Source organism: Cladophialophora bantiana, assembly GCF_000835475.1.
Source record: "Cladophialophora bantiana CBS 173.52 unplaced genomic scaffold supercont1.28, whole genome shotgun sequence".
In the NCBI taxonomy this organism is placed as follows: Eukaryota; Fungi; Ascomycota; class Eurotiomycetes; order Chaetothyriales; family Herpotrichiellaceae; genus Cladophialophora; species Cladophialophora bantiana.
In genome coordinates, this window is record NW_015971602.1 from 133,939 (window position 1) to 159,612 (window position 25,674).

A 25,674-nucleotide genomic window follows, 5' to 3' on the forward strand; every position below is an offset into this window, starting at 1 on the left:
CGCACTTTTAAATGACGGTCCTTCAAATGACGAGACATAGGACCCTCGGTACCTATCGAGCTATGTCATTGCTCTCACCTTGCCCGTTCTCCCCCATTTCAATGCTCAAGCCCGCAGCCTTGGTTCAGTGTTGTCGAACAGCCCTTCTGGATCCCATTTGTTTTTCAAGTCCATCACGAATTGATGGTCCTCGCCAAACAACCGGCTGATCTCCGTGTCCCGAGTCTGCGTCAGCGACGCATACGAGACTCCCAGCGCGTCGCCCGTGCCTTGCAATGCCTCATACAACTCCCGATACCGCTGGGTGGACGCTTCGACATTGGCCGGATCGATCGTGATGCCAACTATTTCCATCACAGAGTGAGCGAGGCGCGCTCCAAAGCAAGATCCCGGGTCTGGCTCCGCCGAAGAGCCTCGCATTTCATGGATCAACACCACATTGGCCGAGTCCACAGGTTTTTTCGACAGGAAATCTCCCACCACATCGGCTGTCCGCTCCGTGATTTTTGCAAAACTCACGGCGTTGCATGCCTCCCGCCCATACACTCTGCCTGGGGTCCACGACACAATGAGATTAATCAGTTCGGTCGGGGTCATCTCCCTCACCATCGATGTATCCGCCCCGTCCGCCAACGCGGCTAGTTGCTCCAGATACTGCCTCCCAGCTTCCGTGTCTGGAGAACTCCAAGCAAAGTTGACTGCGAACATCCACCCTGACATGTCCCGTTTAGGGTACCAGAAGGGCGATACTCCTCCATAGGGAGATTTGGCCATGGCGTTGTAACCGGAGAAGTATTTGCGGACAGTCGCCCGTATCTTTGATGTGTGGAACAAGATGGTACCCGCCAGGAACTTTGCACACTGTCAGGATTGAACTTCCTCAACAAAGAAACTATGACACTTGCCTTTTCGAGAGGATAAATCTTAATCCCCAGCTCCACCACAATGCCGAAATTACCACCAGCTCCTCGGATACCTTTCAGCAGTTCATCATCCGCTTCGATAATGTCGCCTTGCCAGGTCACCACACGAGCTCTCAGAATTTGGTCCACTCCCAAACCAAACCTTGACGCCAACCAGCCGTATCCACCCATCATGGCCCACCCAGCATACCCAATGGTTGGCATATATCCAAATGGGGTGGTGAACTTTTGAGAGGTCAACGTCTCGATAACGTCTCCGATCAGAACTCCACCTCCGATGGTGGCCGTCTGACGATCTTGAGCAATCTTGATCGTCTTCACGCGCCGCATGTCGATCACTAGACATCCGTCTCCAATGCTGCGTCCGAAGACATCGTGGCCTCCACCCCTGACGCTGATCTTTACTCCATGACTGCGTGCGGCATGCACAAAAATCGACACCTCTGAGGCGTCCCTCGGTCGGGCGATGGCAAGAGGCTTTGCTGGGTTGTCGATGAGGTAGCTGGCACGGATGTCGGCCCAGTCCGTGGATGACGCGGTGAGAACCTCAAGATCAGGCCGCTTGAGGAGGTCTGCAACTAAAGGATGTAATTCCTTCAGGGAACCCATGGTATGCAAATCGTTCAGACTGCAGCCCAGCTTCTGTCAATGCGGCCTTGCCACTGGGAAGGGGAGTTCAACCAAAAGTGCCCGAAGTTTGCGAAATTCCCATTTCCATTCAATTCGAAGGTAGGTGCCCACAATTTATGTCCTACTGCAGCCAACGCCTTCACCCTCGTTTACAGGACATCTGCCGAATCTGGTATCCAAGTTGGTAACTCTGGCTCTTCGTCAGCTTACAAAATGTGATGATCTAGGCGGCCATGGCAAAGGAACATTACTGGAGTCCCCCGTTACGCCCGGGGCAATCGCAAAAGGTCTTCCAACGGACTTAACAATATGCTGACGACGGTCGGGATACACTGTGCTGCCTCTCTCGGTTACGCCAAATTGTAATCTACCGACCATGGAGTCTATTGAGCAGGGAACGTTCGTCAGCATGTCCAGGTGTTTTGGCTCGATCTTGCTTGGTGTGGCCCCTCGACACAGTAGCAAACACGGGCTACGGGGAGCCTTGGACCTTCCGTAACCCAAAAAGGGAAAATGCGCTGCTGTAGCAACCTTTCGAGCTCTGTGCTTTCGGCGACCACCTTGTTGATCTTTCAGCAGAGCAGTGGTCGCGGTTATATCGGCTACAACAGCTTCGGGTGCTGCACATACATGCAATATCTGAAGGAGCCCGGACGAGAGACAAGGCTATGAATCCGCATAAGTTAGGTATAATTTGGTGCTCCCACTTTAGCTGAGATTCACAGGACCTTGAGTTACGTAATTGATTACAATGGTTTAGGGTGGCTAGGTGCATGTGGAATGACCTTTCTTTACCCTGAACCGGATGGAGGGACTCAATGCCCCCAGGCTGTATCATATCAGCACGATGAAACTCAAAAGGCAGTCTTCCCATTCATGCCTGTTATTGAAGAGACCCTCTCCTGCGAGTCCTGGAACTACTTGCCATGTTTGCTACAGATCTCACCAGGTAACGTTTTTTCTGATGGAACTTTATGTTGCCGAGGCGTCCTATGTGGATTTCTGACCATGGATTTGACTTAGCGCCGAGGTTATATGAATTCCGATACACAGCATCTGTTTTCAAGGAAGCTGGGGATCACTCTACATCAGCGGAAGTCCTGGTGAGACACCCCTTGGCGTGTGATTCCTGTATGGGAATGCGCAACTTCCGAGGCCTTCAAGGTGAGCTGATGATCTCACTTATCGCTCGCAAATCCCTCATGACTGCTGCCTTGTCGAGATGTTCGCCACTACGACGGTTTCGGAACAGTCCAGGATGATCCAAGAGCAAGTCTTCATGGTACCATACCAAGCTGCTCTACGGTAGCCCCCAGAAATGGCGACGACGCGCTGATTCCAAGGGAGACAGGACTTTACACTGGCTACAAGATGGTGAAGAAAACCCGATGGGTGGAAAAAATCTAATGTCTTCGATTCAGACCATCTCGATGCCAATAGGCAAGAATTTGTTCTGTTGCTCAGATGTTCTCCCTGACCCTTCGGTCTGCTCCAGCGTCGCCTCAAATATGTTCAATCCTCACTCATGTTCTTCCGGTGTATTTTGCTGAGCCACTACGTCCTGGACTAGGACCCTTCCTTGTGCGGCTGGCGACCTCATTCAATATATGGGTATGAAAGCGTCAATAGGCGACCTAAAATGCTCAGTTGCCAAAGAACGGTTTTCCTTTATCCTCGGTTATAGAGATAGATGTTTCAAATCTACGGTTTCTAGCTTTTGATCCTCATTACCGGTACTCTGATCCGCCATCTCATGTCTCTCAGATGCAAGACGCAAAGCTGTCACTCGGCGATTTGGGCGAATTCCTTCTTTTTCTGACACTGAATCGCCACATTCATGATACTATGGATATAGTTCCGGTGGAAAAAATAAGGTTGGTTAAACCGCACCCCTATATCAAGTCGAAGATGGAATGATCCTTAAATCACTTCATCCAAACATAATTAAAGCGGGAATCATACAAGCTTGTGGTCGATGAAAAAAATACTCGAGAGGTTGTGAGACCATCTGCGGATAGTGAAGTATGTTCATATCCATCCAAAGGGAGCAACATTCAATCGTAATTACTCCGAGATATCGAGGGTTTCGAATCGTCTGCTCCTTCAAGGTCTACTGGTTGTCGAGGCGGACCACGGCAATTGCGGGACTAAGTCGACCGAAATAATGGTTCAATATGCCTCGCAACTCAGAAGAAATGGTGCATCCAGCTGAACGAAGCTATTCAGCACCTCCACAGTAAGGGCGTGATTCGCTCAGATCTCCGTCCCGAAAACTGTCTCCTTTACAGATCCAGGCTGTCTCCAGACATAGTCGAGCACTGGCCTTACGAATCGGGGCATCCAGCCCAAGAAGAAGATAAGTGGCAATACGAAGAGAGTCATGGATTTGCTGAAGGAACAAAGACACCCAGACATGCAAACTCTGACTGGCGGCAAGGTGATAATATAGAGCTGGAAAAAGGAACATGTCGCGGCCAAGGATGTTCTGCCAGCGCTGAAGATCGAAATGTGCGATGGAGGTCACCTTGGTCAGCCTAGGATTCGGAAGAGAGCCTCGTCCTCGGACTAATTATTGCAACATCAACCGTTATGCCATGGTGGAAAAGATTTTTGCTGGACTTGGAAATTGACATGGCCGTTGCCCATGATTGGGAATATCTCGCCATCTTCGGGTGTCGCACCAAATTATGTAACAATCCAGTGTTCTATTCCTTTTCTCAAACACCTTTGTACCACGGCCACAACCTTCACCATTACTGCTCCTACATTAAAGCATTGCAAAATGGCAGAAACCACGGAGCTGCGTCTTTGCCCACCTGATGGTTCCAGGAGCTCCAGAGGGCACAGCTTGGTCAGAATCATTGGTCGATATACCTCGTTGCGAAGGAGGGTGGATCGATGCGGCTCAACATGGAACCAAATACCTCTCTTGGCACAGATCAAGGCACCGTCAGAGTACCCAGTAACCCGGCATCAGTACGACTTGACGACCAGTCAGGTCCGACATTGGGAAGATCGATTGTGAGTGGCTGAGGAACTACTCCCCAAACTGGTAGGCCAACATTTTCTTGCAAAGGAATAGTAATCAGAAGAAAGAACATTTGGTCCGGGGGCTTTTCAGTGATATAAAACACAGAGTCCTTCTCTTTGGCCTACTTTCGCTCTCACCCACCCACAATAATGACAATTCATTTCTCGTCCCCGAGAGCCTCGAGAAATCCCCTTTTTTTTTCTGGTGGAGAAGCGGGACGGAAGTTCCAGGGCTCGGGGAATCGATGAAGGCCGACAGACGGGGAGAAGGGAACAATATCGAGACTATTTAAAATACCTGCGCCAGCTTGAATGGAGGAATGGAAAAAGCGGCGTCTGACGTGGGAATGACACGACAGAACGCGAGACATCTTGGACATGCATGAGGGACAAGGGAATATCTTGTCGTCAGACACAATTCTTTGGCGATGCCCGTTCCCCTAGCCTCGCCAGCCAGCGAGCCAGGTAAGCGCTGGTGTCCCGGTGTCAGCTAACTATTACCCATTCCCCATTCCAAATCATTTCGTTTCGAAGCTCCGAAAGCCCCTCTCTCTAGGTACCCGGTACTTCCAGGGGCCGTTTTTCTAGAAGGTCTAGGCTCATCACCTTCATCCTGATTTCCGGCAGGCCAAAAATTCTCGCATGACGTCCGCCAACAGCCTTTGTTGGGAATACAGAGACAGCCACCCCAGCTCCGCCATGGGCACGCTTGTTGCACAGACTCGCTCGGAGGAGCTTATCAGCAGAAGGAGCAATGGCATCCGAGGAGAACAGCCAACGAGCTCCTATTTACTCGCTATAGTTATGCATGGTAAGCAAGTCGCGGAAAGAATGGGAACTGCTAGCAACGACGATGCATCTATTAACGATCTGGCTCAATCCGCAGTGGGAAGTTGAAGACATGCTGGAACGAGCCTTGAGGTCGACGATGCTACCGGCCCCTATCTGTCGATGGCTGTTGGAGTCTGCTGGCTGAGCTACAGCAAATGCCCAGTCGGGTTGAAGAAGAGACTGAAAGTCGCTCCCTCGGAGACGTTTCGAACTGCCAACGGCCGCGGGGGAAAGTGATCAACGTCTCAATTGCTCTTCGTATGCGGGCGGCATCAGTCACCACTTCCCGTGCCCCTCCATTTCTGACGTGTACAGAGGAGCAAGGAGGAGGCAAGGATCAATCGGCGGGTCGAGTGCAATAGCCAAATGCAGCAGGGGACTCGCAGTGGGCCCTCCACTCGCCAGAGCATTCCAAATACTCGGTCCCTATTCCAAAAGCACCCTATCTTGACCTCATTTTTGAACTTGGACGCTGTCAAGATGTAAATATAAGAGGTGACGGGCCGTTGACGTTTCATCTCCCCCTCGTCCATCATTTCAAACCAAAAGCACAAGATCAGCATCATCAGCGCCTCCATCTCTTCAGAAGTTCCCACAACTCGCACCCTCGATCCACATCCGTCCCAACCAACCATGCCTGAATACAAGGGAGTCTGCCACTGCGGCGCCACCGAATGGACCGTCGAGATCCCCGAAGAGAAGCACATCCTCTGCCACTGCGGCGCCTGCAAGTTGATGGGCGGCGGCGAGTTCACCCTGAACCAGATCATCCCAAAGTCCAACTTCCACCTGACCAAGGGGGATCTCAAGGTCTACTCCTACAAGGGAGATTCTGGTACGTTGTTTTTCCCTGGTTCCCAAAGGCCACCGGCCGGTTTGGACAGTTGGGGTGGGACGAAGGCTTGAAGGATTCCCAGTGCTTCTGGATCTATTATCGCTAACCCTCACATCAACAGGCAATTCTGTTGATTGTTTCATGTGCCCCAACTGCGCGTCCTCGCCGTATCACCACCAGCACGTCATGGGTAAGTCACACATTCACCGCTTGTCATGTCATGTCTTGTCTGGACCGGGCTCGCCCGGCCATCCCACTGTCTGCCTACCTATGTGTCCATCCCATGTCTTTTGGGGGATTTCATTTCTGACGCGCACGTCGCTAGGTGAGAACACAATCGTCATCCGAACGGGCCTGCTGAAGGGATCCGACAAATGGGGGAAGCCCGCCGCCGAGATCTACGACAAGGACCGCGCCTCGTGGCTCCCTCAGACCGGCGAGGCCAGTTTCCCCGAGGTGCCTCCTTCGTAGAAGACGGAAGTATCAAGGAGGGCTGTCACTGCATGGCTTAGTTGGTTGGTGGGCTGGTTAGCCCACATGTCGTTGAGCGATCAAACCTATATATACATATATTTACGAAATTGAAAGATGAACACGGATGGCCAACCTCTCACTCCCCTTTCTCCCTTCCGCCCCCATCCGCCAGGAATACTGAGGCCATGAGTCCCTGTGGAGGCAGATAGACCGTCAGGATTAGTCAAATAAACAGGTCTGGCATGCCATGCCATGGTATGTTATGGTATGGCTATTGCCCCCTGGTTCCTTTTACGTTTTCCTTTTCCTTTTCTTTTTCTTTCTTCGTTGTAGTACTTTTTGTCAACATATATCTCTGCGATCGATGCCTATGTGCATAAATGCATACAATATAACATAACGCAACACAACCTGCTAATCAATACCATATGTCGCATACCAAAGCACAGCCATGTCGGTCGCTGTGCCGTGTCGGTGCCTCCCTCGACCACCCCCATGCATGGCTGGTTCAAGGGTCGTCTCTGCCACCACCGCCACATCCCTCTGGGATCCGCTGTTCTACTTTGCTGCGCTTGAACCCATTCTCTTCTCTCTCCCTTTTCGTTAGTTCTCCCTCGCTCACGCCGGAAAAGACTCAACTAACGCTCTTCGCCGCTTCTCCCCAGCGAGCTAGGGAAGTTGGTTTAATCAACATCCGGAACAGGCAGTCCCTGCACAATCTTGACCCGGCGGCCCAGCTTCTCGAGCGCGCGCTTGGAGTTCATCGCCCTCAGATCCGCGCTCTCCTTGTCCGTGACCAGCACAAAGTCGTACGTCAGCAGCGCCGTGCCTTCCTTGACACCGTACTTCTGGGCGATCTCGGCGTTGCACTTGGACAGGTCGACGATGAGCGAGTTCTTCACGCCAAAGACCGCGTCCGAGGTCTCGTACGGGTCGTTTTTCAGGTACAGCGCCCTATTTGATGAGGAAAAGGACACAACGGTAAGTAAGCGGACAGACCATTCGTGTGTGGGCGGTCGAGGGTGGGAGAATAGGGGCTGTTGACCAGAGGAGAGTTGGCAAAAGGGAGAGCGGGGGGTTCTGTCCGCCTGGCACTCACGTTATCAAGTGGTCAAACCCTTCCTTCTCAAACATGAAATGCATATGCGCCGGCCTCATGGGATGTCGACCCAGCTTCATCAATAGCTGGCCCACAGGGCCATCGTGCGGGATCGGATACGGCACCGGCACGATCGCGTTGAACCAGAACACGCCCTGGGCGTCACTCTTCATGATACAGCGCCCATCCGGGCCGTCCCTGTCGGGGTGTTGGACGTCGTATTTCCCCGACGAATCCGTCTCCCAGATGTCGATCTTGACGCCCTCGATGGGGTTCCCCAGCACGTCTTTGACGGTGCACAGCACGAGCAGCGGCTCGCCGTTGGCGTCGTGCGACATGACGCTGCCGTGCTCCATGGTCTCGGCCTCGTGTGTGTGGAAGGGTCCGAGGACGGTGCCTTCTGTGGACCCCTTTGGTTTGGGGTGGTCGATGCTGTCGACGAGGAGGGAGAGCCCGAGGATGTCGGAGAGGAGGATGAATTCCTAAACCAGCCGGGCCCGCATCAGCTAAAAAACAGATCTCTCCGGGCCCTTTTGCGCGCTCGAGTCAATGGTGCAACATACCTGCCTCACATCGCTACAAATGTGACCCGTCTTGGTAAGGAACTGGATCCCCGCCATCCACTCCTGCGTGCTCAATCTCGTCTCCCTCGCAAAGTCATGCAGGTGCACCACAAGCCGTTCGAGAATGTACTTGAAGCGCGGATCCGGGTTGGCCGCGTTGATCAGGTTGACATTGTCGGTGATGTTTTCAATGGTCAGGTCCATCAAAGGCGGGATCTTGACTTGTGAGGGGTCCATTGCTGTGGTGTTCCTCGAGAAGAAAAGGACAGGCTAGACAGAGGAGAGCCCAGACGAGAGAGAAGGCGGAAAAAAAAGACCCGACAGACCGGAAAAGAATACCAGTGAAATAACAATGAAGAATATCCTGCTTGTCCTTGGGTTTTCCCAAACCCCCGGTACCGTGGGGTAATTGCTGATGGGGGAGTTATCCGAAGGGCTACAAGGTAAGTAACAGCGCAAGTTTCAGGAACCAAAAGAAAACTGGTCAATGACAGGCCTCTGAAAAGGATCCTCCCCGGTATAAGCAAGCCATTTGGCTTACCTGGGGATGGGTCAGGAGATATTCCCGCCAGAGTCGATGGCGAGACCGATGATGGTGGAGCAGCGTGTATCCGGCACAGCTCACTACAACGCTCCCACTCACCCACTCACGATAAAAATATGGAACGCATCGGCAAAGGGAAAAATCCCCACAATCGAGGGGCCGCTTTTGTACAAAAATGCTCTTCGACGCCGTGTCTCGCCGGGTCTGTCTGTTAATGGATGACAAAGTCCCATCGTACATACCATTCAATGTCATCGTACAGCAGCCGGCCAGCTGTGGAATCTATTCCGTCACTTTTCTTGCGCCCCTCCCCCCCCCGGGTCCGTCTCAAAAAGAATCAAAAATACATCAAGAGGGTCTATTGAACAATACAACCAAGGTTCCATGCTGAATCAATCTGTTCAATCTGCAGCATGTTCCCTATTGTCTTGACCAGATCGACCCAGGACGGCCGTGCCAACAATGCTGCCAATCTGCCCAAGTTTTCTTCCCACAACCATATTTTGACCTGCTTTGAACCGAACGCCGTCCATGATGCTTTGAAACTCCTTTAGCTCTCGCTCTTTGCTTCTCCCTGCAGGAAGGAAAACCTAGTCCTAGCGATGTCCACTTTGAGATGCGCTTCGGTAGACCTGTACTGCCAGTGCCTCTAATCGATCGCCTTCGTCGTCGTCGTCATGGCCGTCGGCATGCTCCTCTTCTCTTGGCGAAAACACCGGGGCATAAGAACTTGGCCCGGCCCGTGCTCGTTCGTCTGCAGCGTCTTGCAATTGCTGAACCAACGGCGGCGGCCGAACATCAAATCGTCCCGTCAATGTGCTCGATGGGATCGTCTCAGTCTTTGTGGTCGTGTCTGCCCGCGTCCCCTGTGACCCGTCGTCCTTCAAAGTCAGAGACTTCTCACTTGCCAGATCTAGAGAGGCTCGGGCAATGCTCGCGGATCTTTGCATTTCCTCCGCCTGGCGATTCATCTCCATCGTGGATCCAGCCGACAGGGGTGGGGCGCTTTCCCTGGCCGATGCGCCTCGTGTTGCGTTCCTGTCGGGCGAAGTTGATTCAGGTGCTGTCATCTCCAACTCATCTGCCTTGACCTCCTTCCACGAACATTTGGCATGCTTCTTGGTACAGCCCATGCACGCGGTGAGGTTCTTGAGGCAGTCCATGTGCAGCCTGCGACATCGATCGCAGGGAGGAATCACCCGGTCGCCCTTCCACATGTTATCCATTCTTCGCACCATCTCCGCCTTGAACGGCCCACCGTCATCTCTATCCAACGTAGCGGGCTTCATGTGAGGCATTAGAGACGCCGGGGTATTCGGTATGGCCACTGTCGACGCACTGCCCGCTCCCAGTTCAATCGAACGGGAGCGCTGCTTTTCTGCGGACGCGGCTTGCATCGCCTGTGTTCGAGCGGTGCTACCTCCCAGCGACGAACGCCGAATGGTTTCTTCAGTCAAACCAGCTTCCCGTTCGCTTGGGGTCAAGAAATTCCTCATCAATTCGGCTCGCTCTGATGGAGAAGCATCTTTGATCGACTTGCCATTGATGATGGTGACGTTTCCCCCAATTGACGAGCCACAAGAGTCGTCGATAGTACTCCGTGGAACGTCGTTGGTGGAAGATGGACGCCGAAGGTCTGTTTCCGCGGAAGTAGATTGTCTCAAATTGACTGCCCTAAACCCGACCGGCGGTGATTGAGAGGCCTCAACGCTCCTTACTGCGCGGATGCTGCTCGCGCCGTTCGCGTCTCCGGGCGAAAAGGGAGGAGCTTCGGTTCTCACGGCGTGTCGCTGTGCCTCGGCCTCCTGCTCACGTCTGCTCAAGATTGCTGTGCGCCGACCTTTCATCTTGTGGATCAATTGTCGCGCTCGGCCAGATACTGGTCCAGATTAGCTTCAACAGCCATGAAGTACAATAAACTACCGACGTACCTTGGTCTGCAAGCTGAATGACCTGGCCGAGATTGCGGTCTAACAGATCCATAACACCCAGTTCCTTTTCTTCGTCTTCAACAATGGGCTGCGGTGGGATAAGTTTCTGTGGCATCCCACTGGCGATGAGGACGAAATCCTCCTCCGAGATCTCGACCCGACACTGCTTGGTGTAGAACTGACAGACCCGCACTCCGTTGCGAGTTCTTTCTAGGTTGAACTGTTTGGGGTTGTTCTGAGCAAACTCGACCACGTCCAACCAGCTCACATGAGCATCTTTTGCATGAGACTTGAGTATCTTTGGAGGCCCATCAAACATTTTTTCGAACCGCTTAACGAGGATGGGGCCGACCGGACAAGCTCCCAAGTTGCCTGCCATGCTCTCATGGCGTTGTATAACCCCATCATATTCCCCCAGCAGGCGAGCTATTTCCGGAAGCTTGTCATTGACCGTGACAAGGGGGATAGTGTCCTTGTGTTGCCGGACCAGGTAGTTGATCTGCAGGTGGTTTGTGGCAGTCCGGGGGATCTTTGCTGCTGGGAGGGGTTGAGGCTCGGTCGGGGAGCGCGGTCGCTTTAGAGAAGATGATTGCTCAGAGCTCATTGTGGCAGGAGGCTGTTGCTGGATCGATTTAGCATAGAGGTGGGAGGGCGCCCGAGTCGCTTTGCGTGCGCTCGGGCTGCGCGTGCTTAGCTAAGGTGCTCTCGGAAGGGCGAAGTCGAGAAGGGCGCGGGCGGAGGTGCGTGGGAGGGGTTGCAGCATCAGCTTCGAATAGTTGGCCCAAGGCGGGCAAAGCTATTCTTGAAGCTGCAGCGCCGTGAGCGGAAGAGAAAATCGCAGTCGCGGTCAACGAGGTTAGAGGGAAGAAAGTACGAAAGAGAGGGGAGAGGAGGTGGGAGGAGGAAAAGGGTGGAAGCAGTCAAGGGAGGGAAAGCTGTGGCACGTGGGTAGGGTCTGGGTCTGGAGGAGAATGAAGTGGAAGTGGGAACCCTAAAGATCCGACGGGGCGGAACGGGTAAAGGGTATGACCGAGAGGGCGAAATAATTTACAGAGAACAGCGAACTGCTATGAGCGAGCAGAAGAAGAAAGCGAAGTTATGTGTGTGCGAGAGGAAATGAAATGAGAGGGAGGGAAAGGCATCCAAAGTCCCAGGTGGAAACGGCGAGACGGTAAAGACAGCGGCCAAGGAGAAGGGCGGGTTTGGGGTCTGCTGCTCGCTAGGTAGGGGAGGTACGGAGCAGGGTTGTGGCAACCAACCAAGTTCCAGAGGGCTTGAGGACCCGTGAAGGGCTCCCCAGCCCATCAGCCGCCAGCGCCGCCTTCCTTGGTCGACCATGAGTCAACGAGCGCACGCGGGGCTTATCGCCCATCGACCCCCTCTTCAAGCGGCAGGAAAACTGAGAGCCTGGGTAAACTGGAGGTAAAGGGGAGAACAGAATCTGCCACTTACCTCTCACAGCTATGGCTGCTGGGGGAATGGACACGCGGACGCCCATAGGGACTGGAGTGGTCACCCGGGCTCGGACGGAGATGACCAGCAGTCGTCCCGATGGAATCAGAGATGGCTGCGCTGCACTGCCTGGCCCTGACCTGCCTGGCCCTCCTCTCTGGAATGAAAAAGACTGAGAGAGGGGAAGGGGGAGAATGTGGTTTTGGAGGGGGGATGTGCCGCCGGCTGTCAACTAGCTACCTAGGCTCCTAGGTAGGCAGATTCTAGTTGGTGCGCGGGGTTCAACCAGAAAGGATCAGTGGGCGGGAAGATCCCTCGGTGGTACAAGAGAGGTGTGCTCGGGGCACTTACGGGGGGAGGACTCAGGGCTACTATGAGTGGTGCAGGCTAAAGGTGGAGGTGACTAAGGTGAGATCCGCTCCGCCCAATGATCACCATTCCACAACAATCCTCTCTCAGACGCTTCGGCGGAACTTGTAGTGCACCATTCAACGTCACCACGTTTGTTCCTTCAGCCTCCCCCCTCTGTCTCCTTTGGCCCTTGCCGCCTTTGACCGCCAGCTTCCTACACATCACTCCACCATTTTCCTAGACCTGGCCAAGCTTCGGCTTTGCGACTTCCAAATCACCGATTGTCCCTCTCCAACCGCCCAAGAAAGCTGTATTACCAAACTCTACGGGGTACCTAGGAACGCAACCCTGCTTAGCCTGCTGGATTTTAACTGGTTCCAAAAAAAATCACTTCTCACCACCCACAGTCCATTCGCACACTAGCCTCTTTACGGGCTTGGGAGTTCTTCCGCCTTTACTGCGAAGGACCACCTCTTACTGAAGACATTTGTACTCCCACCCTCCGTCAACAAAAACACCCTTCACTCGTGGGAAGAAAATGTCCGAGCGAGGTCATTTTCGTGGAGGCGGCCGGGGAGGCAGCGGAAGAGGAGGTGGAAGAGGTAGGGCCGGAGAAGGCGGTCGAGGTGGTGGTGCTGCCGCCTCTTCACATCAGTCCAATCAACCGCACGAAAAGCCCAAGAAGGAGAACATCCTGGACTTGTCCAAATACGTCGAGAAGCAGATCAGTGTCAAGTTTAATGGCGGAAGAGAAAGTATGTCCCCGTGGGTGTCGAAGTCGTTGACTTGGGCAGACACGAAAAGCAAAGACTTTTTCCCTTTACTAACACAGCTGTCCTTCCTCCAGTTGCTGGCACGCTCAAAGGTTACGATCAATTGATGAATTTGGTGTTGGATGACGTCAAGGAAACTATGAGAGGTGACTTCGGTCCCCAAGCCAGCTCACACCGCTGGTGCGAAGACATTCGGGGAGACGCTGACGATGAGGCTAGATGATGAAGGCAACGAGACAACCCGACCGCTGGGCCTGGTCGTCGCGCGCGGCACCTTGCTCGTTCTGATATCCCCGGTCGATGGGAGTGAAGAGATCGAGAATCCTTTCCAGCAACCGCCGGAGTAATGGTTGGAACCGCTCCGTGCGAGCAACAATGCCGGAGCTCCAACTCAAAATCGAACTCCCAAGTCACATATCAGCCTTGCTATACTTCACATCAGAGACTTGGTGTCCAGCCTGCGTCGCCAGTCAAGAACCGTACACCACCTGCTGCGCTTATTGGTCGACAAGGGAACATCATGTGCGAAACATTCCTAACACCAGACAAGTGCGTCCTTTGCGCTCGAGCAAATTGCACATCTGGACAGGGTTAAGGCCATCCCCCGACCAATTTCAATGATGGATTTCATCAAAAGGAGTGAAAGAAATCCATCGAGATCAAACAGCCGAGTTACAAACGGAGATTACGATTTTTTTTATGGTTTCGGATGTCTCGCTCCTACCTCGCTCCTCTCTGGCCGTTTTCTTCCAAGATCGTAATCGTTCCCTTCCATATCAAGTTCCACCACATGTTCTGCAATGAGTGTCCCTCCTGTCACTTCCTTCTTGTCACAGATCGCCTTTCAGTCCATATTGGCAGATCCGTGATTGTCCGAGAGATGTATTTATCACTCATGGCACCCCCACTTTCCTTTATTACTTCCTTCGACCTGTGAGAGACCATCTATTCCACTTTTCTTTTCTTTTTTTTTTTTTAGCCTTCCACCTACCTCAAAGGCCCTCCTCTCTTTCCAACCAAATCCTGAAATGCGCTCTCCATCCCCTTTTTCAACTCGCGGTAACTCACCACAAACACGCTCTGTTCGTCCCTACTCACCAGCGTGATCTTCTCCTCTGTTCCTGCATCTAATTTGTTCAGGCACGTCAAAACATGTCCCAGATCCACAACGGGCCGATTCTGCGCATCGACCTGATGAAAGACATAGTCACGGAATAACTTGAGGAAATAGCGTTCCCCGTTTTCGCTCCAGGCTTGGTCATGATTATGTTCAGGTCGTTCGTTGATGAAATTTAATTTCGCCATGAGGCGGACGAGGCGCGCATTTTCGACCTCGCGGGCTAACTCAGAATATAGTGCGTCATCTGCGTGGAGGGCGGCATTAAAGGCGGTGATCATTTGGTTGGAGATCAGCGTGACGAATCCGTCTATGGTTTTCTCCGAGTTCTGCATTGCAGAATATAACCACACCACGGCGTTTTGGAGCTCGGGCTTGAAAAAGCGCTTGAACGTATCCATGTTGCGGGCAAAGTTTTGGCCCGCATCAAGTGTTCCTGAGCCAACGGCGAGGATGACAAGGGCGAAGTTGACGAGATCTTGTCGTTGGACTTGGCCGAGAGGCGTGTGGGTGTTGGCGTCATATTGCACCACGTCGAGGATGGCGCAGCCGTTTAGGCGAATGCGGTTCTTTCCCGTGACGAGAATTTTACTCGGGTCGAGGACCCGAGCGGCCAGGCCGGAGTTATGAATGGTTTTCAGTGCCGAGGCGATTTGTACAACGTAACTCCAGAGCGCGGGCTCAGTGGCTTGGTCTTTGCGAGCGGGTCGAGGGTTGTATGAATGTCCAAGGTGATGGTGTTCCACAAGGGTTTTGGAGAGGGGATGGTATTCCGTGGCGACGAAGAGGGACGAGTCGCCAAAGCTTCGGTTTGTGAAGACGTCGACAATCCGGACGACATTAGCACTTATGATATTCTTCCAGGCTTGGCCGGCGCGGATTGCATGCTCGTTTGTTAGACGAAAACCTGAACATGAAAGGGTCAGCTCTTGAAAAGACAGCAAATATGGGAGAAGTAGGAGAGTTCGAGGTCATACCTTCAATCCTTCGCAGGGCGAAGAAGTGCCCGTTGGCGCTTGATTGGGCTTTATATACCCAGGAAGTATAACCTCCGAATATGGTTGAACTTTTGTGGGCTGTGTCGAGGGGAACAAGAGAGTGATAATTCTCAATGTGGTTCGGTAGTTGTGAATCTGAGGAGCGATATCAGTTCAGCACCCCATATTTGAAAGAGGGCTTGGATGGATGCCTACTGGGTAATATTTGAAGAGCTGCTGCGGATTTCTTTTGAATTTCCTCTCGAAGATCGTTGGAGATAAAAAGGTCATGCACTGTACGTTGGTATGGCGTGAGAGCCGCGTTATATTGCCCAATCGGCGCATATTGGTGGTATTGGACCTGGCCAGGAATCAGCACCACTGTCACCACCTCCGTTAAGAGCCGCTTACTGGCTGTTGAAACGTGGGAGTATTTTGGTAGAAAGCGGCGCCATTGATACTATGGTCGAGATATGGATTTGGTGCATGGCTTGACTGAAACGTTTCATAAGTATGAGGTATAGAAACCTCGCTTTCACTTGTCTGGAAAAATATCTATGAGCATCGGACGGAAACAATCCTGCTCTGTTTGACACACTCACCAGCGAAGGTTCTTGGACTCGTCTGGGAACAAACTCTTGGACGTCAGGCAAAGCCCACTCCGGTGTTTTAGCATCCTGTCGGAGAGGAGTAGCGTTCGACGATCCTGGCACGAGTTGTAAGGCACCGGTGTCATCTGATTCTGAGATACTGGACATCTGCTCACTGGAGATGATAGCCTTTGGCGTGAACGGCGCAGCACTTGCCGCCTTCGGAGATATGCCAGTTGTTGATTTCTTGATGGCGATTGCGCCATTAGGAGATAGGGAAGAAGGCGTGAAACTGGGCGAGTCGACGTTGAGCGTCTTTTTGGACCGACTGCTTCCTCGGGTCTCAGCGAACGATACCTTGATCCCAGAACGGGCAAGATGGTTCCACCGTACCTGTCATTTTGTCCCCCATCAGAAGCAGGCTTTTCTACAGAGTGGGAATGGTTGAAGGTACATCCTAACGCAGCGAGTCAGTTGCATGTGCCACACCCATCTGGCCAGAATACCTTTGTCTTCATATCGGCATTTCCCGTAGATGGTGACGTTGCGACACAGAGTCTCCTTTGCATTTTCTGCCCGAACGTGGGATCAGCACTCCATGTCCCCCCCTTCACGCGCCTCAAAATAACGGTCAACATACCCCGGCCTTTGGGTCTGGGGGACAAAAGTGCCTGCTTTGTATCTTCTGCATTATTCTTGATCACTGCGGCCATAATCGGTTACTGAGGGAGGCTGAGCATGCTGCTCCATCAGCCTTAGAGGTATGTCTCCGGGTTTCGCTCAGGATCGAAGCATTTCCTGGAGTAGCAAAGGATGAGGGCGGAGACGGACGACGGTTTTGACTCGAGTTCGATTGGCAGGCTAGATGTCCGGGGCTGTTCCTGTGATGGTCGGGGTGCTAGCGAGGGGAATGAACATGACGACCAAGATATCCAAAATAAGAATCAGTAGACAAACGAAGATGGTGGCGCAGTCGCCAGGTAGGAAATGCAGTGAAATGGGAAAAGGGCGAGTCCAGGGGTCCTTTCAGCGCAGCCGCGCTCTGTCCGGAATGTCGTCTGTCGAGCAGCTGATTCTCTCGCAGAGAGTTAAGAGATACGAGGGTGGGAGACGGAGGGATGAGGTCGGCGGGATCGTCGAGGCAGCACAGGGCTGCACGGGGTCTGACGGTGCCACCAGCGGATTACGAGGTGCGCACATCCACCTTTCCACTCCGCGGTTCGCGTGCTCTCTGTTCCATTTACCGCACAAATCAAACCAGCTGCGCACGATCCTCAGCCTTTGGTTGGTAAAACCTAGCCTCGTTCGCCCCCGTCCCTTTACAGCCGTTGTGGTTGACCACAGAAGTGATTCCACCACTTGCCCAAGGAGAGGATCCATAGTGAAGCGACGACTTCAAGAGAAAGGAATAAGCATAAGTCGACATGTCTATTCGATCGAAGCGATAACCTCCCAGTGCATCCCTGCGTCCCCCCCGACCTCGATTCGAAAGATGTCGGCTCCCGATATCGCCCAACTGTCCGCGTCCCAGCAAGAAGCTCTACAAACCTACACCTCCGTCACTGATCAAGACCCTATTGCCGCAATCCCTCTCCTGCAACGATGTGAATGGAACGTGCAGATCGCGGTGGCCCGCTTCTTTGATGGGGAACCTTCAAGCAATCCTCTCGCCGAAGCACAAACACAGTTACCGACTGCCTCCACCCGTCAAACGACAAACCTGCAGTACGAATCTCTCCTGGCGGCAACACAATCCTCTTCCAGAACACCGCGGGCGAATCCCGAGGACATAGTGACGCGAGTTGACACGAGCGGCACAGTCAACGAACCAGTCTATCGTCCCTCGACGTTATTCTCCATAATCTTCACCCCCGTCAGCATTCTATACAGAGTTTTCACGACCGTGCTGTCACCATTTGGGTTCCTTGTTCCCACATTCCTCTCTCGTCTCTTTCATCGCCTTCTCTATCAGTCCCGGTCGCAGTCACGTACTCAGAGGCGAGCTCTACCGCCAGCTGAGAATGCAAGAAGATTCATTCGAGAATTCAGTGAAGAGTATGGCGCCGAGGGTCATGATGGAGAGTCGTCTGCACCCCTCCTCCCATTCACAGAGTCCGGGTTTAACTTGACCCTCGACACGGCAAAAAAAGATCTAAAATTTCTGCTTGTGATCCTCCTGTCTCCTAGCCATGATGATAATCACAGCTGGGTCCGAGAAACCCTCCTCTCTACGCAGTTCAAATTATTCCTCGACTCGCATCGTTCTGAATTGATACTCTGGGGTGGTGATGTGAGGGATTCAGAAGCCTACCAAGTCTCTACCAGTTTACAGTGTACCAAATTCCCCTTTGCAGCACTCATATGTCAGGGCTCGGAGCCAGGATCGGGCTCACCGTCGGGAGCAATGACAGTTATCATGCGCGCCGTGGGACCCACGTCAGCATCGGAATTGGTTGCAAAAGTTGCCACAGCGATGACGGCGCATCAAACACAGCTCGCTGCCGCGAGGGCACAACAAGCAGAACGCCAGGCAACCCAAAGTTTACGAAGGGAACAGGATTCGGCGTACGAGAGGTCACTAGCGCAGGATCGCGAGAGGGCCCGGCGAAAACGGGAAGAGGAAGAAGCCGCAAAGAAAGCAGAGATGGAGGCCCAGGAACAAGCAAGATTGGCAGAGAAGAGGAAGAGGGACTTGGAGCAGTGGAAGAGATGGCGTGCTCAGTCGCTTCCGGGAGAACCAGATACGGATGTCAAGGACGCAATTCGGGTGAGCATCCGCTTGCCTTCTGGAGAACGGGTCATCCGAAAGTTTCGAGCGGATGCAGAGATGGAAGAACTGTATGCCTTTGTGGAATGTTATGAGGTTGTCACGTCCCGAGAATCAGAAAAACAAAGCTTGGAAGATGATGTGGAGGAGCCAGAGGGGTATGAGCATGAATACAGGTTTCGACTTGTTTCGCCTATGCCCCGGACAGTGTTTGATTTGGAGGAGGGAGGGTCAATAGGCGTGAGAGTGGGCAAAGGCGCGAACTTGATCGTGGAACCTGTCGACGAGGATGACGATGACGAAAATGAGGACGAAGATTAAATGAATGCAACTCGGGAGTACTGTGTCTAAATCATTGAATAGATTTTGCAAGAAACTGCAGGATTCGGTAGACGAGCAGACCAGTTGCAGCTTTATAGAACCGCTACATCTATATAGCATTTGGTAGGTAATTCGTACTATGTAGTAGGTCAGGATGCTGTTGGTCGCCCTTTGTCATCGGCAGTTTTCTGGCAATCCAGATCACAGAAGCATGGGGTCCTACATAGTTGATCTACGTACGAGATGCCATTTTGGTACTTTGGGAATTAGTCGATGCCGGTGTTGTTCATCCATAGTATTTTCCCATCAAGAGCATTCCTGCACATGTGGTGTTTACCTCCGCCTCCTCCCCCCAAACCCATGCCCGGATATAATCCCCCTCTGTCGAACCTCCAACCTCCCATTACACTGCCGAGGTGAACAGAAACAACCCGCACGACTTGACAACATCTGACATGTCTCCCCATCCGCGCCCTTGTCACACCGTAGCCTTGCATTCGAAAAGTCCTCCCTTTTCCCCGATCCCTATCGCGAAAGCAGCCTCGCAACAGCCGCCGCCGCCAGCACAACCAGAGCCACATCGGCTCTGTATTGTTTCCCCGCCTGGGCCTGCATGGCCAGTCCGGCCGTGAAGAACAACAGACTGACCCCCGCGGCGAGGAGCTTGAGCGCGCGCGTCCCAAAGAGGAGCGTCAAGCCCACGAGGGCGTCGACAGCGGGCGTCACGGTTGCGGCCACCGAGTCGTCATCCGGCAAGTGGTACTCCTGGAACGCGTACCATGTCGGCGTATACACGCCGTGCGTGAGGCGGGAGAAGGAGCCGAGAAGGACAACGGACGCGAGCAGGTAGACCGGGACGGTTTTGAGGGCTGCGGACATGGTATGCGTTGGTTATTCGGATATTCGTAGAGAAAAGAGAGATATTATGTACCCAGTAGATCGCGTGCTTCGTTCAGCCGCTACTCTCGATCGCAGAAGAAACTCCACCGTAGAATATTGCGTCTCTGTTTCTAAGGCTCCGCCGTAGCAGGTGCGTGGCTCGACAGCATCACTCTTGATCACTTTAACCGAGCCTTTGACTAATATTACATGTACATAGACTGAACATCGATAAGCACTCCTCCAACGCAATCTTCTAGAGGTGTTCACCGTCCAGCACTCAGATAAAGGGGCAAATGGATCTCTGTGTGACCTACAACTTCTTTGTCTGTCAGGGCTAGATATGAGTGTAATGGAGACTTTCACTTTTTCTCCTTGCACCAAAATCCCCTTCAACTGGGTTGCCTCCCTCTGGACAAAGTAACTACCTCATCTCTATTATTAAATCTGTTGAATCATGCCTCGCCAGACACCTCATCCTCAGACTATCTTTCACCTTGGTCCAGATGAGCAGTCTCCCAGGGCCAGAGAGATCCTTCGCCCGGACGACGAACCATTTTATCTTTGTATAAGAAATCTCCTAATACGAAAGAGAAAGATGAGTACCGAAGTGGGACAGAATACTGACCTTGTGATGCTCGGCGCGAATATTTCCTAAGTCTACTTTTCTTTTGAGAAGTATTTAGAGCCCCCTCAAATCATATTCCAGGACCGGTCCCGACTCTTCAGCACTAAAGTAGAGCTAGATGCCTTCAGGATAGATGGGTATTTCTGTAAGGTCGTCTTGCGGCCGGGTAGGACTATAAAATCAGCGCTAGCGCCGAGAAAAAATGACCAATTTATCTTTCACTTAAGATGGGTTAAGGGTGGGACGATCTATTATAAGAGATAAAGTAAGAATCTCAAATGGTGGAAGTACGGGTATAAAATCCTCGTTCGGGGCAAAGGGTTGAGAATGGGTCTATCGACCTTTCTTCTTAGTATAATAGCCGATTTCACGAATCAGCACTAATGCCGTCCAGGAATATTCAGTGAGGTAATGAAAGTCGCGAACAGAATTCGGGTCGCTTCATCGCGGTTAAGACAACGCGCTCGCAGCCGAATGCTGGCTTTGCGATGTCGAAAGAGGAAGCCTAATTACAGCATGAGGCCAAACTTCTCTCCGGTATTTCCCATGGAAATTCCTTCATATATTGGTTACAATATTACGTGCCCACAATGCGTACAGAAAAACATTGTCGAATACTTACGTTCTGAAGGTTTGAATAACCGGATCACCGGAAATTTCCTAAGACTTAAATTCGGAAACCTGAGCGATTTGCTCAACAAATCTCCGACAATACAAACTCAATCCAACGTCCTCGAGCGGCTGTTGCGTGAATTACTCGAGGCAGTAGATTATCTGACCTTCCCAGGGTTAGTCCATCGGACGTTAAGCTCGAAAATATTCTCTATACGCCGTAGGGCGACGACGATTACCTTTTCCAGTTGGCTGATTTGGCCTTGCCAGTTAACGACAGCTCGCAACAATGCTCTATGATTTTTTCCTTCACGTGGCACCTAAAATAACGTACACCAGGCATACGCTCGCTTAAAGTAGATGTTCGGTCCCTCTTTATCGTAATCGATGTTGTGACATAGTGTCACGAACCCACCGTTATCCCCAAGTACTCTACGCCCTCCACCCGAATCGGGTGGACGGTATAGAAAGAAAAGGAAAGGATAAGGCAAAGGACGGTTGAGGCACAAGGCTATCGGTTAACGCTGCCTTACCCTTTTCACGTGACAGAAAGAGGGGAAGCTATAAGAGTCTCCTCTCACCTAAATCGGCTGAGAGAGAACTCTTCCTTTTTCTTAAGCGTTGAGTCGTTGTCAATAGGGCTACGTAAATAGAATAAGATATTTAGCTACTCTAATTCCTTTATATCTACTACGTTACGTAGGTCCCTAATAATTCTCAACGCTTATCTATTACGTAGTGGCACTATCGAGCTAGTAGTAGCTACATACGATTCTAGGGAGACCCCTAAAAACCATCCTTACTAGAGTAAGTTCCCACCTAAATTAGATGAGAATAAACCCCCCATCGCCCCGAGACAATAGGGCGCCCGAGGTCTCGTCGGGAACTATCGATGAAGACCCTGCGACCACTACGGGCCCTGTAGACCCGCGACACCCCATTTTCACGCCTACGGACGTGAGTGACCTCGAAGAAATGAATGATGAACAATTACAGGCCGAACTATCTAGGCTTAAAAGAGAAAGGACACGGCGAGAATAAATAGACCGAATTCATTACCTACGGAGAGAAGGTACTCTTAGTGTAGAACAGAGATTAATGTAAGAGACTACAGTATATTCTCGAAGTCTCCCACCTAAATCGGGTGGGAATAATAAGCGACTAACCATAGATAATTTAGCTAGCTACGCGAAAATCTTTAAGACGGACCCCCCGAAGCATTTTAATAGAGGTAGTTACTAGATCTTAACCGAGTTTATTATAGGCATCGAGATATATTTCGAGTCCTATCACTAGGACCTAATAAATCCTAAGGTAGCTAAGCGAGCCATCTAAACGGCGGCAACCTAGCTAGATAGAGAGCCTCGTTAGGTATATTATAGATAACGCAACGTACCCGCTAGTTAGAAGAAATTCCTTACGTTCCTTCGAGACACTATTAAAGACCCTTAAACTCGCACTTTTAAGGCCACTTATACTACTTAGTTTAGAAAGCAATGAAAAGAATAGAGTATTCGTTAATACTTACATAAACTAAAGTAGGTAGAGGCCGAGGTAAAGACATTAAGGCTTACGGAAGTTAAGTAAAAGATATAACGTTTCCTTCACGATCTACAGCCTAATATTCGTAACGTAGTTATAGTAGAGCCACAGAAGGTACGTCTTAATAGGGATACTGTCCTTACGGCCGCCTATCGCCATGAGATACGTTTCGCGAATGAGTAAAAGGGTAAGGCTAAGAAGAAGAATGCTTTAGGGAAAAGAAATAAGCTCCTAAAGTAAAAGACATCGATGGCTATAATAGGAAGTAGGAATAGAACTTCCCACCCGAATCGGAAGGGAAAAAATACATTCAGTTCGCTAAACGTATCAGCTGAGCCCAAAGCTAAGCAGGGAGAAAAATCAACGTCCTCGTTTATTCCTAAGTGCTATAATTGCCACAAGGAAGGACATCTAGTACGGGATTACCCTGAAAAGGGTACAAAAAAATAGATACCAATGTGGTAAACGTAGCTACCGCATTAGGGCACATTTAGTCTACGAGACACGGCGCATTGGAGCAAAACTCTTTACAAAGCTAAATCTACGAGATACTTACCATAGGATCCCCATTAAGGCAGAGGACCAGTGGAAAACAGCATTCCGCACTAGATATGGGCAGTTCGAGTACTTAGTGATGCCTTTTGAGCTGACGAATGCCCTAGCTACCTTCTAGACATACGTAGACGAGTCCCTAAAGGGCTTACTAGACGTTTTCTACATTACATATATAGACGATATCCTAATCTTTAGCAGAATAGAGAAGGAACACGAGGATCATGTTAAATAAGTGCTCGAAAGACTCCGGAAATCACGGCTTTTCATCAAACTTAGTAAATGCGAGTTCCATACAAGAGAAGTAGCATTCCTAGGCTTCATCGTCAATAAGGAAGAAGTTTCAATGGATCCTTAGAGAGTAGTAGCCATCCGAGAATAACCTACCCCCTAGACATTTAGAGATATCCAGATATTCCTAGGGTTTACTAATTTCTATAGGGGCTTCATTTATAATTTCTTAAGAGTGGTGGCGCTAATTATAGACCTACTAAAGAGAATAAAGCATAGCGTAAAGAAGAGCCCTCTAAAATAGACCCTAAAAGTAGATAAGGCTTTTTAAGAGCTTAAGAAGCGCTTTAAAAGAGCCCCTCTACTCTATCATTACGATCTAGACCTAGAGGTAAGAGTGGAGACCGATGCCTCTAGTAGTGAACTAGAAGATATATTATTTCAGAAGGTCACTATTTCTTTATCTAAAACGAATAAGGAATCTTTATTCGTTTAGAAACCTATAGTCTTCTACTTCCGTAAATATAAATCTAAGGAAATTCAGTACTCTACGGGTGACTAGGAAATACTAGCGATTATATACGTATTTAAGGAATGGAGACATTATCTAGAAGCTCCCTCTAAGACAGTGACTATGGTCACTAATTATGAAGCGCTAACCCACTTTATAGATATAAAGGTGTTGGCTCGAAAGAGATAAACTATTAGGGATTTCTTAGCAAGTAGGTAGAATCTAACGATAAGCGTATATGTAAGATATCCCATTAGTATATGATCGATACTGTACACGACTCAAAGCGTGAGAGAGGGAAGAGTGCGCCTTCTATGCGGGGAGTGTGCTAGTAATAAGGATGCACTCCCTGGGTCGTATCTCTTGGCTGGTGGCCTGATTATTCTTCGATGTATCAGGCGTCCGTCCTTCCGATGTTTAGCCGGATCCGTAACACTACCCCCCCCTTTAAGCTTCTCGTCCCCGAGAAGCTGTGAGTAGTATGCTCGTCGCACCCGTCTCGCGTGTGCTTCCATGACTGCCCACGGCAGTGTGCTTCATCGAGTCGGTGCGCGCTTTACCTTGGCGACGTATTTAGTCGAGATGATCCTGCTTCCCAGCCTCGCCGTGTAGCCTTGTACATTTAGCCTCGTATACGTCAGCCTTATTCCATTTTATATATGCTGTGAATGATGTTGGCAGTGAATGTCATGAATAGGCCCATTCATGCTGTGATAATAGCGTGAAGATAATAGTATGTCTTCACTGCTCGTGAGTCGCATGCGTTTGAATGGCGAGTGAAGAATGTCAGTGAATGGTATACCCACTTCTCCCATAGCATAAATATTCCGTTGCGACCATCGATCCTCGATCTTTCCTTTCCTCGGACCACTTAATCCGTTTCTCTATAAGCGCTTTTCGCCTGCTATTTACATACGCTCTGTTTATGCTAATGCATTGTGTTACAGTCAATTCGCGCCACCAAATTTCCATTTTTTCAACTTGCTCCATTTTAGTTCTTCACTAGTGAGTCTCACGCGTTGTACATGCTTATCGCGTGCTAACCGCTTTAAGTGTCTTCCGCTGCTGTTGCCCCCGCTGCTCCTCCTACTCCCGGCCCTGGCGCCATTGCCAGTGGCTCCGGTGGTGAACGTCGCCCCCCTAGTGAAGGTAAACGTTGTATGTGCCGTCGCTATTATGCTGCGTGTAGTATGCTAACCGTCCGCTAGCTCGCCGCTCCCCGTCGCCGCCTCGCCCGGCCAAAAAAACCAAGAAGAACCCGCGCAAGGAGGCGCTGAGCCTACCCTGCCGCCGCTGCCTTCGCCGCCTGTGCAGCGGCCCGGGCTCCGGTAAGCTGGCGCCCGGCCAGCCACTTATCTACGACACCCCTGCGGGTGGCACGCGCTGCTCTCGCTGCGCTGCTAATAATCGTGGTGGTGCCACGGGTTGCGTTCCTATGAGTACTATCTCGCTGCTATTACTATGCTAACACCATGCGAGGTTCCTGCTTCTTATGTGCGCCGTGCCTAGGA

The 25,674-nt window shown here is 51.3% G+C and overlaps 8 protein-coding genes across 8 annotated transcripts; 3 read left to right on the forward strand and 5 right to left on the reverse strand.

The window, feature by feature from the left end:
* Positions 1 to 105: 105 nt before the first annotated feature.
* Positions 106 to 1,532, reverse strand: Z519_12342 (uncharacterized protein; the record flags this gene model as incomplete). The annotated part of the gene is made up of 2 exons (XM_016770048.1): positions 106 to 852; positions 900 to 1,532. The coding sequence occupies 2 exons, from the start codon at positions 1,530 to 1,532 to the stop codon at positions 106 to 108; spliced, it is 1,380 nt and encodes a 459-aa protein (XP_016613714.1).
* A 4,515-nt stretch (positions 1,533 to 6,047) lies between these two features.
* Z519_12343 (uncharacterized protein) lies at positions 6,048 to 6,720 on the forward strand (the record flags this gene model as incomplete). Its single annotated transcript, XM_016770049.1, has 3 exons — positions 6,048 to 6,249; positions 6,371 to 6,439; positions 6,575 to 6,720. The coding sequence occupies 3 exons, from the start codon at positions 6,048 to 6,050 to the stop codon at positions 6,718 to 6,720; spliced, it is 417 nt and encodes a 138-aa protein (XP_016613715.1).
* A 686-nt stretch (positions 6,721 to 7,406) lies between these two features.
* Z519_12344 (uncharacterized protein) lies at positions 7,407 to 8,622 on the reverse strand (the record flags this gene model as incomplete). The annotated part of the gene is made up of 3 exons (XM_016770050.1): positions 7,407 to 7,677; positions 7,823 to 8,304; positions 8,386 to 8,622. The coding sequence occupies 3 exons, from the start codon at positions 8,620 to 8,622 to the stop codon at positions 7,407 to 7,409; spliced, it is 990 nt and encodes a 329-aa protein (XP_016613716.1).
* Positions 8,623 to 9,525: 903 nt separating this feature from the next.
* Z519_12345 (uncharacterized protein) lies at positions 9,526 to 11,464 on the reverse strand (the record flags this gene model as incomplete). Its single annotated transcript, XM_016770051.1, has 2 exons — positions 9,526 to 10,808; positions 10,861 to 11,464. 2 exons carry the CDS (start codon positions 11,462 to 11,464, stop codon positions 9,526 to 9,528), a joined length of 1,887 nt encoding a protein of 628 aa, XP_016613717.1.
* Positions 11,465 to 13,201: 1,737 nt separating this feature from the next.
* On the forward strand, positions 13,202 to 13,783 carry Z519_12346 (uncharacterized protein; the record flags this gene model as incomplete). Its single annotated transcript, XM_016770052.1, has 3 exons — positions 13,202 to 13,418; positions 13,511 to 13,582; positions 13,656 to 13,783. The coding sequence occupies 3 exons, from the start codon at positions 13,202 to 13,204 to the stop codon at positions 13,781 to 13,783; spliced, it is 417 nt and encodes a 138-aa protein (XP_016613718.1).
* A 640-nt stretch (positions 13,784 to 14,423) lies between these two features.
* On the reverse strand, positions 14,424 to 16,833 carry Z519_12347 (uncharacterized protein; the record flags this gene model as incomplete). The annotated part of the gene is made up of 9 exons (XM_016770053.1): positions 14,424 to 15,460; positions 15,531 to 15,686; positions 15,747 to 15,891; positions 15,942 to 16,073; positions 16,133 to 16,236; positions 16,297 to 16,462; positions 16,552 to 16,577; positions 16,627 to 16,692; positions 16,761 to 16,833. The coding sequence occupies 9 exons, from the start codon at positions 16,831 to 16,833 to the stop codon at positions 14,424 to 14,426; spliced, it is 1,905 nt and encodes a 634-aa protein (XP_016613719.1).
* A 779-nt stretch (positions 16,834 to 17,612) lies between these two features.
* On the forward strand, positions 17,613 to 19,208 carry Z519_12348 (uncharacterized protein; the record flags this gene model as incomplete). Its single annotated transcript, XM_016770054.1, has 1 exon — positions 17,613 to 19,208. The coding sequence occupies one exon, from the start codon at positions 17,613 to 17,615 to the stop codon at positions 19,206 to 19,208; it is 1,596 nt and encodes a 531-aa protein (XP_016613720.1).
* A 525-nt stretch (positions 19,209 to 19,733) lies between these two features.
* Z519_12349 (uncharacterized protein) lies at positions 19,734 to 20,087 on the reverse strand (the record flags this gene model as incomplete). Its single annotated transcript, XM_016770055.1, has 1 exon — positions 19,734 to 20,087. One exon carries the CDS (start codon positions 20,085 to 20,087, stop codon positions 19,734 to 19,736), a length of 354 nt encoding a protein of 117 aa, XP_016613721.1.
* Between the last annotated feature and the right edge of the window lie 5,587 nt (positions 20,088 to 25,674).